This window comes from Trichosurus vulpecula, chromosome 7 (genome assembly GCF_011100635.1).
Source record: "Trichosurus vulpecula isolate mTriVul1 chromosome 7, mTriVul1.pri, whole genome shotgun sequence".
Taxonomy (NCBI): domain Eukaryota; kingdom Metazoa; phylum Chordata; class Mammalia; order Diprotodontia; family Phalangeridae; genus Trichosurus; species Trichosurus vulpecula.
The window spans coordinates 155,589,943-155,603,043 of NC_050579.1; the positions used below are offsets into that span (position 1 = coordinate 155,589,943).

The following is a 13,101-nucleotide window of genomic DNA, read 5'->3' on the forward strand; positions in this document are numbered from 1 at the left end:
AAAGCCTAGATATTCTAAAGCTCAAATTAGTCATACCCTCAAACTTTTTAAATTAACTGCTATGTGTGAAGGGCTGCAGGAAATACATACTTTGGAATGTCATTAACAACAATTGACTTAGAAGCTACATTTTAGCCCTGTTTCATGACTTGCTAAGATTAACCAGTACCTTCCACCTCTGGCATTCCATTAATATTTACTAGTTGTACAAATGAAGCCTGACACTGTTCTAAGTATTATGGATTAAGAGTGATGAACGTAAGGCAAGATCTTTGTCCTCATGGAACTTGAGTCCAATTTAGGCTAGAAAGAGCTCTTTACACATAAATAACATATAAACAGTAAATATTTAGGTTTCTAGTTTGGCTCTAGGTATGATACATGTTCGTATGTATGTACACAAATGGGACTGAAAGAAAATAAATTTGACAGGTAAATGTTGATCATAACTAGAAGGGGAGGGGTGTCAAAGAGAGTAAAGTGGAACTAATTCAGGTTCCTTCCCTTATCCTATTGCTGGAGGAACCTCTCTCTCAAGTCCCCTGGCACAGACTGCTACATTAAGACAGAGGAAGAAGATCCCTACAAAAAGGTTATTGGACTGAATTCTATCACTTTGGCTACACTTATAATCTCTGTAACTCCACTCCTAGAGATCCTTAGCCAAAGAATGCTCTAGTATATATTCATCTTTTAGCATAATGTGGAAACTCCAGCCCTGCAAGTTTCCCAAACAACTATTTACCTACTCCATGCTCTTTTTTCCTAACGGACATCCAAGAAACTTTTTACAAGGTGTTTGGGAGGGGAGGGGGTGGATGGATCATTCTTGCATAAATATTCCTAATTTTACATGCACATTTGTCCTCTGGATATAGCTACTCTTTAATTAGTAAGCAGGGACTTTTGCAGTTTCAGGACCTATGCACAGCTCTTAGAACAACACCATACTATTGCTATTTCAGGATGACAGATTCCAGGTTAACCTCAGTGCCAGGACATTTTATCTCATTTGTGCTCTATTCTACTTATGTGCCCAGAAGGCAGAGTTATTAAAGTCAATTGGGAAAAATTGTAAAGATTAAGGCAAAAATATTTTTGCGCATCTTTAGTTCTCTACCTGGCAGAGTTTTACTTTTTGTTCAAGCGAGTTAATTAACAGGGCAACGACTAGCTCACAGAATTTTTTTTTTGGCTGAAGCAGCATAATTTTCATTAACGTTATTAAATGGCAAAAAAAGGAAAAAGGAGGGTCAAAGAGCAAAACAGGAAGAGGCACCCCTTCCTTTTTGTCTTTTCCATCCCTGTTGCCAGCTCTTTCCAGCAGGCAGAACTGAGGTGAAACACTGTATATTTAGCACTATGTGGTTCTGGCTTAGAACTCGCCGTGACCTTGGGATAAGTAAATCACTTTAATTCTGATGCCTCAGCTCTCCACTGCTCAGGACGTCTACAACAACCCCTTGCAAGTGATTGTGGAAAATGATGGCTACAAGGTGGTGTGGGCTTTTTTTTTTTTCCTTTTTTCAAAATTGAAAAGACTCTTTGCTGTTGGTTCTTAGTTTTAACGCTCTCCAACGCCCCCTCTGCAGGGAGGGAAACTGTGTAAGTGGCCAAGCAGCTCAGGGACAGATTCGAAGACACGCTAGGAAGGTTGCAAGCTCCTGACTTCTCGCAATTGCATTCCCTGTATGTAGCCCGGGAAAGCAGACAGATGGACTGACGGACAAGAAGCATATTGAGGAGCATACAAAGACCCCGCTCCCTTCCTCGTCCACGCCCCCCCCACACACATCTCGCACACACAGTCACGCACACACACGCACACACACGTGTAATGAGATCATTCTGCTGGCTGCGGGGCCCGGCACGAAGGGCGGGCAGGTCCCGGTGCGGCGCCTCACCTGTCTTGAACACCATCGCCTCGTCGTCTTTGGACTCGAAGGTCTCCAGCATGGAGACGAAAAGCACCCCGCACGCGTTCTGGATGCCGAACACCGACCCGTTGCACCACATGGCCGCCAGCATCACCACCCAGCCCCAGCCGCCCTCGGGGGGTTCGGGCATGGCTCTGCTCGGGGACCCAGTCACCTCCTTGTCCGCAGGCACCTCGGATCCCTCGGCGGGCTGGGAGTAGACGCCCCCCTGAGGCTGGGGGCTGGGCTTCATCCCGTGCCCCGGGGAGGGCTCCTCTTGGGCCGGCATCATCGCCCCCGCAAGACAGAGACCCTCCTCTCCCCACCCCCCTCCCCCCCGCGCGCGCCTTCCCTCCCCTCCTCCCCCGCGGCTCGGGCGCGTGGGGAGGCGCGAGCTCCGGCTGGAACGCTCGGGACCCTGCGGCAGGCGAGCAAAGGCCAAGGTAAAGGCGGGGGGGACCGAGAGGAGAGGAGGAAGAGAAGGCAGACCAGGGTGGCGCGAGCGCAGGCTCGAGGGCGGCTCTCGGGGCTCGTGCTCCTCAGGGTTCCAGCCCTGACTGCCGGACAGCCCCCCCCATGCTTCCCTAGCTATCTGCTCCAGAGCCCCTGCGCCCTAGTGCCAGTCCTCTAATAGAGCGCCCGCCCCTCCCCCTCTCGGGGGCGTGGTCAGGGGCGGGGCGGGGCCCCTTTGCTGCTCCCTTATTGGACAATTTGGAGCGAGGGAGGGGGCCTGGCGATGGTGGGGGGCGCGTCGCACTTGGCCTCGTGTGGCTGAGCGAGGGTCAGAATCACATAGTCCCCTCTCCCCTCTACCCACCCCCTCCCCCAGAGGAAACCATCCGTCTCCTCCTCGGCTTCCTGTGCAATCGGCGGGCCCAGAATTCGAGGCTCTCGAGGGCTTTAAGAAGCAGAAAGGAGGCATCGAATCCAATGGTGGAGGACTCCCCGTCCACTCTAGAGCACAGGCCACCCGAGGAGAAAAAGCGCGCGGGAAAGCGTAGGCTGCCCCGAACACGCGCATCTACTACACACACACACACGAGTCACGTATACACCACCTAGCTCTGACACACGCTCATACAGTGGCGTCACGATCGTTGGCCGTCCCACTGAGCCCTCTTCTGTCAAGGCAAACGTATCCATCCACAAAGTCACGTTCACGAGGTCACCACCCCTTCAGGCACACACTCCCATAACCACACCATGTTTATACTGCCCAAGCTGTCTTCATAGTCACAACCGTGCACACACAGACACACACACAGACACACACCTGAGAAAGTTGGCACCTGAACACTGACATAGTGAAGTCAGTGGCCTCAGGTAATAATCCCATTTCTTCCCTGATGAAAATTAGGAGGACACAGAATTGCTTCCTAGTCTGCTTCTTGTTTCATGCTGACTGCCAAAAATTGTGCACCTTTAAAAAAAAAAAAAAGCAGTGCATAGAGTATCAGAGCATAAGGGCAGCGGGACTGGCCTTTGATCAATGGATGACTTACTATCAGCAGCATTAAGTAGCATAATGTTTTCCTGACCCTTTAACTAAAGATTACCTATACAGTGTTTCAGTAGTATTTTGTGATGGAAGCCTGTGGGTCGTTTTTGGTTTGGTGGTGGGGTTTTTTAAGCGCTTACTAAATAATACTAATTAGAATGCATAAAAATGACAGTTATGCCACCTGTCTACTAAATAGGGAGGTGGCAAGGATGAAAGCTTTGCACTTGAATAAGTACCCTATTCAGTTGGCTTCCGCTCAAGTGCTATTGTAATATGAATAAACATCTGTCCCACTGGTGCACTGAAGAGAATAAGTTTTACAGATACATAGGCTATATTGTATGCTAAAGGTTTAACTAAGCAGATGTTACAGCAGTGATGAGCACAAAGTTCATGCTCAATAAATGTTACTGACTAACAAAAAAAAAAAGATTGTTAAAAGAAAACAGCAGGAAGTTAGTTGAGGTAATGTGGTATAGTAGAAATGGCACTGAGATTTAAAAAAAATCTTGGTCAATCTCCCCTAAGCTATTTGTATGGCCCCAAGCACCATCGGGCTTAACTTCTCTGGGACTTAGTTTCCTCATCTGTAAAGCCAAAGTGTAAAATGAGATGATCTCCAAGATTCCTTTTAGCTCTAAAATTATAGAGCTCAATGAACAACTTCTAGCTTTTTTTTTTTTTACAGGTTTAAGACCAGAAGAGCTGTACTGAATCTCCTTTCTCCTTCATTCTCAAACCTCATTAAATCAAATAAAGGACAAGGTCATCCACTGCATCCTGGGCTGTCAACAGTCATCCTGATTTTTGTCTTGCCGCTGGACTTCGATCACTCTGAAGGAGAAAGTGAGGCTGACAACTTTGTGAAGCTCTGCCTCACTTCAATCTAATTCATTCAAAAGCCAAGACGTCACCTTCACAACATCATTGATCATCTTCAAGAACACAGGATGAACAGCGACAACTATACCATGTGACCTTGGGCAAGTCATTAGACCTCGTTGAACCTCAGTTTCTTCATCTATACAACAGAGTTGAACTATTAGATCACTTCTGGATCCAATATACTATGATTCTTAGGACTAGAATTACAGAATATACTATGGGAAAAAATGTACTAGGAATTCCACAAAATGAAAACCTAATTCACAAAGAACTTAACCTGCATCAATGTGATAAAGTCAACATATATAAAGTTTCATTTTCCTATATTTAACATCTTATTTCATGACTACAAAATATTATTTCTGTGTAATCATTTTAAAAAAGAATTCTATTCTCAAACTGCTTTCCTGTTTGCAGGTAGCCTTTGGCCCCAATCTTTATAATGCTTTATTTTCAAACTGGGTTGTCTCATTCTGGCATGGAGGTCACCCTGGAATCTCAAAAGTTATGCCAGTTAAGCAGAGTCTCTGGCATGTCCTGCCAACCACAAAAAGCTTCGAGTACATGTGTAGCAATGAACTATATGCTTGTTTTCCAAGGACTCAGCCTAACTGAGTTTGAAGAAGCTCATCGCCACAAGATAACCAATATCACTAGCCACCAGATGATAGATTTGGTGAGTGAAGGGGGATAGGGAGTAGCAGCTTCCCCTTTCCAATCCATTCTCTGAATGACTGCCAAAATGATATTGCTAAAGCACAAGACCGTCATTGATCTGTTCAATAAACTACAGTGATCTCTTCAACAAACTCCTCTGTTTGGCACTTAAAACTGTTTGCATCTTCTTGTCCTATCAGAGTTGTTTAGTATACATTACTCCTCTTATTCACAATGATTCCAATCAATCAGAGTTATTATACACTATTCCCCTTTATTCTATGGTCCAGCAAAACTGTCCTGATTGCTGGTCCTCACACATGAAATTCCATCAGTTGTGTAAACACAAAACTCTTAGTTCAGAAAAAAAATACACAGCTATTTGAGTGTAGGTATTTAAAAGAAATTTTTCTTCTTTATGTATTTATCCCTTATGACAACTTTTATTTACTACTGTATTACTTTTTCTCTAAGTAGTGATCAGGGCTAGAAACAGACACCACTTCACCAAAACCTGACACAAAGTCTCTTTAGCTTCTGTAATTTAATATGGTACGGTTAAGTTCCTCCAGGGCAAAATGCTCTAGGCTAAAGTCTAGTCTGAAGAATAAGCATATATAACACATTTTACCAGTAATGATAGTTTAGTCTCAATAGTTCTAAAATTCTAGACTTCTTTACCTACTTCCTCAAAGATCTTGGAGGAATAGAAAATGCTACAGATTTCTATTCTACTTGGTTCTTGGCAATAATTTACAGTGAATTTGCACAAATTTATGTTTTGCATTTTTTCTACTTCTGATATATGAGGAAAAAAAACACTAAAAGTGAATTTCTCATTTTCAGTGTTTTGATGAAAAAATAAATACATTCGCTTCTAAATCTCAGCTAACTACTGAGATGAATGAAGCAAGGGGTGGTGGGGTCTGGATGTCAAGAAAACATAGATTCTATTTCCACACCTGGCACTACTTTACCTCTTGCCTTTCTTCATCTGAATGTCTGAAGATATTTTCATCTATGTACTTCATCGTGGTGTGTAAGGTAATGAGTCGATGTTCATAAACTCTTTTAAGAGCATCACATAAAAGGTTTTATACACATATAAATAGATATAATTGTCTATTAAGTCTGAATTACAATGATACTTTATACTTATATAACTTTTTCATCCAGAGTTTATATTAATCTTATTATTTATTAACTAAAAGATCCTTAGTTGACTCTTTACTGAGATATGCCAAATGTCCTTATTTAGGACAATCTAGATTTTAGCTAACTATTAACTATTTTCTACTTGGAGACTGAAAAAACTTCTTGGAGAGAAGTTCTCCCATTCTAGTCTATTTAAATATAGTTATAAAACTTTAACAGTTCCATATGTCTAATTATAGGTTTGTAAGACTGGCAAGTCCTTATTTTCAATAATATTTCATTCCCCCCCCAATTACATGTTAAAACAATTTTTAACATTTGGGTTTTTTTAAGTTTCGAGTTCCAAGTTCAATCCCTACCTTTGTCCCTGCCCTTCTCCCTCCCTAAGACAGTAAGCAGTCTGCTATGGGTTATACATATGTAATCATGTAAAATATTTCCAAATTATTCATTTTGTGCAAGAAGACTCCAACAACAACAACAAGAAAGAAAGTGAAAAATAATATCCTTCAGTCTGTATTCAGACAACATCAGTTCTTTTTCTGGAGGTGTATAGCATGTTTCATCATGAGTCCTGTGGCATTGTCTTAGATAATTGTATTGCTGAGAATAGCTAAGTCATTCATAGTTCTTCATCATACAATATTGTTCTCCTGGTTCTGCTCACTTCACTATTTCACTCCGCATCAGTTCATGTAAGTCATTGCAGGTTTTTTTCTGAAATCATCCTGCTTGTCATTTCTTGTAACACAATAATATTCCATCACAATCATATAGCACAGTTTGTTCAGCCATTCCCCAATTGATGGGCATCCCCTCAATTTCCAGTTTTTACTCATCACAAAAAGAGCTGTATAAATATTTTTGCACAAATAGGACCCTTTCCTTTTTTTATCTCTTTGGGATATAGACCTAGTAGTGATATCAAAGGGTATGCACAGTTTTATACCCCTTTGGGCATAGTTCCAAATTACTCAATAATTGTTTAATCAATTCACAGCTCCACCAATAGTGCATTAGTATCCCAGTTTTCCCACATCCCCGCTAACATTTATCATTTTCCTTTTTTTGTCAGATTAGCCAATCTGATAGGTGTGAGACAGTATCTCAGTTGTTTAAATTTGCATTTCTCTAATCAATAGTGATTTAGAGTATTTTTCATGTGACTATAGATAGATTTCATTTCTTTGTCTGAAAACTGCCTGTTCATATCCTTTGACCATTTATCAGTTGGGGAACGATTTGTATGGCTGGCACCTCTTTAACCAATCCTACCTATAGTCTACTGTGGCACTACTTTAAATATGTCTTAGTTTTCCTGCATTAACATTTTAGTTGGAAATTTTGTGGGGGGGAGGGGTATAGAAGACAAGGAACTTTTTTAAATAATACACCAGCATAATCCATTGCTTTTCTCCTTGGAAAAGTAGTATATCCTGAGATCTTGGATTTGCTGTTGATTTGTGGGAACGGACAAATTTGTCAGTTTATAAAGATTCATCTGTTCTTTGATCCAGCAATACCACTACTAGGTTTGTATCCCAAAGATATCATTAAAAAGGGAAAAGGAAACATAGCAGTTCTTTGTGTGGTGGCAAAGAATTGGAAATTGAGGGAATTCCCATCAGCTGGGGAATGGCTGAACAAATTATGGTATATGAATGTAATGGAATACTATGGCTCTATATGAGATGATGAGGAGGCAGATTTCAGAACAACCTACAAAGACTTACATGAACTGATGCAGAGCAAAGTGAGTGAAACCAGGAGAACATTGTATACAGTAACAGCAACATTGTGTAATGACTAGCCCTGATAGACTTAACTCTTGTCAGCAATACAATGTTCTAAGATAATTCTGAAAAACTCATGATGAAAAATGCTATCCACATCCAGAGAAAGAACTATGGAGTCTAAATGCAGATCAAAGAATACTACTTTCTTTCTCTTTTTCCTTCTCATGGTTTTTCTCTTTTGTGCTGATTCTTCTTTCACAACATGTCTAGTGTGGAAATATGTTTCATATCATTGTACATGTATAACATATATCAGATTTCATGGGGAGGGGAAGGAGGGAGAAAAAAATTTGAAACTCAATATTATAAAAATGGATGTTGAAAACTATCTTTACACGTAATAATACATTTAATAAAATACTTTTAAGTGGGGAAACATAAAAATAAAAATGCATCTCAGTTTATCAGTTTGAAAAATTGTTATAATCCTACCAACTCTCTTCACAGGACATTGAAATATGAATGAACTGAAAACACTTTAACCCTGGAAAAAGCAAGAAAAGTGCATTTAGTTAATGTAATATGCTGTCATCAAAAGAATCCTATCTGGAAACAATATCCACTTCTTATTTTTGTTCTATATTTAATCTGTGATTATTCTAATAAAAATTTGCACAGAAAGGAAAGTATACATATGGCTCAGTACTTACTGATAATCTTCTCTCATCTTTTTTTCTAAACGTTTTTCCTAAGCATTTGGTATCCTCTTTTTCTTTCAAGATATGTTGAGAATCGATTCCCTTAATACTCTTAAAATCGTGTCAACTTCAGCACAGACTTCCTCTGTATATATTCAATTTTATCCATTTACCATTCCCATTTTATTATTTTAGTACCATTTCTATTTCCTTATGCCACGCATGTGGGACTATGATTGTAGAGAACAAATGTAGTGGCTCCATTATCTTTGATGGGGAAAAAAGTTTATTATAAAAATATTTTCCATGGTTTATTTGTTGTCTTCTTTTCATTTCATTTTTAAATACCTTCGGGATTACCTGGTTTAATAGCGTTACTCATTAAGCTTTCTGTACATTTATTTTTTCCATCTACTGCTTCTCATAGTTTTATGAGGCAATACTGATTATAATGTTCCATAGTCTTTAGCTTTAAGACTTTACAAATAAGTTTATATTTTAAACCGGTGTTTGACTACCATATATCTTGATCAAGTATCTACTTGCTGAAGCAGTTTTTAGGCCTTGTAGGGATTTATTTACATATGTTAAGCTTCCTTATAAAATGTTGATAGTTTGTGTTTAGATCTGTTCTTAAGTCAACTTCTTATTTTTCTGTGTCAGCATTATGTTTAATTATATCAGGTTGAAGGTGCTACATTGCCTGCTACATCTTCTTAATTGTATTCTTTCCTCTAGAGCGGTACTAATTTGAATCTTTGCTCTAAGTCAAAGAGGTTAGTGACCAGACATTTCTTGTCTATTAGAATAAAATAAATTTATTTCTGATGTAATGTTATTCAGTATTTCTTATGACCTCTCTCATCTTAAATGATGCATTCATAATATATAGGTAAGAGGCTTCTCTATAGTCTACAAGCATTTAACCTTCCCCTTTTCTCACTCCTAAATCAGATTTTCCAATATTTTTGTTCTCACTTTTGCCTACATTTGTACTGTCACTGAGCATTAAAGTATATGTTAATTTAATTTGGAAGAATTATGAAATTCTTCATAGAATCTCCAGACTCCTTCCCAACTGATACAAGAGTTGTTCATGCGAAAACTTCAATTATCTCCAAGATTGGGGGGGGGGTATTTTTTTCAAATGCTTATCACAAATACTATGATACAATCTAAACTAGTGCCCTCTTAAAGTGATTGTTTCTTCTTGCCATTGAAAACACAATAATATAAACTCCTTTATTTTCTCCTCCAAGGATGATTTGTGAATCATCTTTCCATTTATCTACAACTTCTTTATGTCTTCTGGTTTCACATATAAAGTGGATGTCAAGATTGATATGATTTCATTCTTCCAGCAGAATATACACTCACTGGCCAATTGGGTAAGGATTTCACATTTAGAATACCAAAAGCCAAACTGATCTTTAAAGAAAGTCTAGAAACTAGGTAATTCTTGGAGCCTCATTCCCACTTTCCTGCCATTGTCACAATAATTATAGTGGTGGAAAGGGTCCACTTAGTTCTTAGATTTGCAAGTTTAAGAACTTTAAGAGTCATTTTGTAGTTTTCTTTGATTCATAAATTACTTTAGTTGAGAATCTACCACCAATGAACCAGCCTATTGATGGTGGGCCTCTTTGTGCTTAATTTTTTTTTCAGAGAACAGATAGTCTGTTGCCAATATAATACTTGAAGCTTTTCTAGTCTGAAGGAAGCTATCAGAGCTTATGTTCCACTGGCATAAGTTGTGAAAGCCTAGAGTCACCTCCACATCAAAAGAGGCACAACAGTAGGACTTTGTACAGGGAACATTAGTTAAACAGGAAAAAAATATCACTTCCATAAGAAAATGTTGTATTTGAGTTGTTAGCTATAAGAGCCTTCTTTAGGATTCAGATGGCTGCTGCCAAAAGACCAACTCTTTTGCTTTCTTTCATAAGACTGAAAGATGAACTTATTTAGTCCCCATGATTTCAGGTGTAGTTAAGCCTAAAACCATCCTAAGAGAATGTAAATACATCATGATTTTTAGAAACACCAGAAAAGCTAAAGTCATTGCACTAACCAACCCCTGGATAAATGATTGAGAGAGTTGCAATCTAGGCCTAACATATACAGTAAAGAGTGCCCACTGGATCAACATTATGATACCGGTTTTATTATTTTTCACTTTTATAAGTTTATAGTTCATATTTCACCTGAAGAATGGGTAATATTGATAAAATTTTGGTCCCAGTTAGCATTTCTTTTTTTCCCCTTTATTTGGTATTTTATTTTTCACCAATTACATCTAAAAACAATTTTCAACATTCATTTTTAAAATTTTGAGTTCCAGATTCTCTTCCTCCCTCCCAACCCCCTCATTGAAAAGGTAAGCAATTTGATATAGGTTATACACGTATAGTCATGCCAAAATATTTCCATATTAGCGATGTTGTTAAAAAAATAACATAGACAAAAAAAAAACTCAGCCCAAGAAAAATAAAGTAAAAAAGTACACTTTGATTTATCTGTATTCAGACTCTCTCAGTTCTTCCTCTGGGGATGGATAGCATTTTTCATCATAAGTCCTTCAGAGTTGTCTTGGATCATTATTGCTGAGAATAGCTAAGTCATTCACCATTGATCATTTTACAACATTGCTGTTTACTGTGTATAACCTTCTCCTGGTTCTATTCACTTCACTCAACATCAATTCACATAAGTCTTTCCAGGTTTTTCTGAGAGCATTCTCTCATCATTTCTTATATTTCTTATATGACAATCATACATCACAACTTATTCAGCGGTTCCCCAATTGATGGGCATCTCCTCAATTTCCAATCCAGTTAGCATTTCTAACTACGGATATTAAGCAAATTAATTAACCCCAAAGATTGAAACAATTTGGGTTGTGTCTCAGAAAATGGTCTTTTATTTAAAACTTCCCTCTTTCCTTTTTTTTCTTGAAAAATTACTGTTCACAGTTCTTTTTCAGTCTGTTGCTCTGTCAGCATTTCGGTGCCAAATGTTACAGTTTGTATGCATCAAGAAGAAAGTGAGAGACCAGCTGGCTGGGTAGCTTTACTCTGGCAAAGGAAGTAGCATGGTATAGTGGGAAAAGTACTGAATTTGGAGTCAGAAGACCTAGTTTGAAATCCCAGCCTCTCCTACTTACATGTGTGACCTTAAGAAAATTGATTTAGCTCTCTGGACCTCAGGTACCTCAACTATAAAATGAGGGATTTGGACTAAAGTTCCTTAAAGGACCAAAATTCAGTTCTTAGATTTGCAAGTTTAAGAACTTTTTACTCACAGGTGATCTAGATGTAAGAGAATCATTTTACCCTACTCGAGTTAACAAGAAAGTGATACATAAACCAGAATAACAATTTATTTATTTACACTGAGAAATAAGACTCCCAAATGGATTTAAGTGGTTGTATCACCTGTTTACAGAAGAAGGAATTGGTAAGGCAACTTGCGAAATCAAATTAATATCAGAAGTTAATTTGGTTAGCATGAGGGCAGAGCAAAGGAAGTGGATCACCTTAAGAGGTCATCAATCAATCAATCAATCAAAACTGTTTAATAAGCATCTAAGTAACAGGCCCGGAATCAGGAAGACTCATTTTCCTGAGTTCAAATCTGGCCTCAGATACGTACTAGCAGTGTGACCCTGGGCAAGTCACTTAACCCTGTTTGTCTCAGTTTCCTCATCTGTAAAATGAGCTGGAGAAGTAAATGGCAAACCAGTATCTTTGCCAAGAAAACCCCAAATGGGGTCATGAAGTCAGTCACAACTGAAAAGTGACAAACAATAACACGTGCCAGGAATCGTGTTAGGCATTGGGAGTACAAAGACAAGTGAAAATAGTTCCTAACCTCCAGGAGCTCACGATAGTGGGTGGTTTAATTGCCTAGCACATGCTGCCTCCTCTCTTTCCCCCAGAGTGCCTTGCTTCCTCAGCTAAGCGGGTTTGCCACTACCCTTTGAGTAGAAGCAGACTGGCAGTTGGTAGGCTGGTCTCTTTTTCATGGAAACTACTTGCCTAGCTGTGGGGGCTGGGCTGGAAGCAGGACCAGCGGTTTTTGATTTGTTGGACATTCTTATAACCTTCAGTTTCAGAGGGTGACATTTTCTGAATTCCTATCCAGATACTTAGGTTCATTCTTTGGAACCTGCATTATCCTGCACCTTGTTTATACCAAGTACTTCAAAAAACAGGGGTGGGGGTGGGGTGGAGACAAGCATTTATTAAACACCTCCTACGTGGCAGTTCACTGCGCTAAATACTTTACAAATATTAACTCATTTGATTCTCAAAAGCATGACTACTTACAAAAATAGAGCTCATATTCTCAGACCCATCATGAAAAGAAAATTTACATTTGCCAATTTATTTTCATTGCCAAAAATCAAGACCCTTTCTGGAATCAGCTCATGGTTATGTTTTTCCATATTCTCTTATTCTTCATACAATCCCATTATTCTTCATAAAATTCTTAAAGTCCAAAGAACATCAGATGTCATCTAATCCAGCCTCAGACCCAATGCACTAATTCCT

The 13,101-nt window shown here is 39.2% G+C and overlaps 1 protein-coding gene and 1 long non-coding RNA gene across 2 annotated transcripts in view; one reads left to right on the plus strand and one right to left on the minus strand.

Moving 5' to 3' along the window:
• SLC16A10 (solute carrier family 16 member 10) overlaps nt 1–2,221 on the minus strand; it is a 136,025-nt gene extending 133,804 nt beyond the window's left edge. The window contains exon 1 of the mRNA XM_036767288.1: nt 1,905–2,221. Coding sequence (XP_036623183.1) covers nt 1,905–2,208 — 304 coding nt within the window. The 5' untranslated portion in view covers nt 2,209–2,221. The remainder of the gene's footprint in view (nt 1–1,904) is intronic.
• On the plus strand, nt 1,801–5,111 carry LOC118856784. Its single transcript, XR_005010885.1, has 2 exons — nt 1,801–2,359; nt 4,106–5,111. It is a non-coding gene; the product is annotated as an uncharacterized LOC118856784 (long non-coding RNA).
• Nucleotides 5,112–13,101: the final 7,990 nt, after the last annotated feature.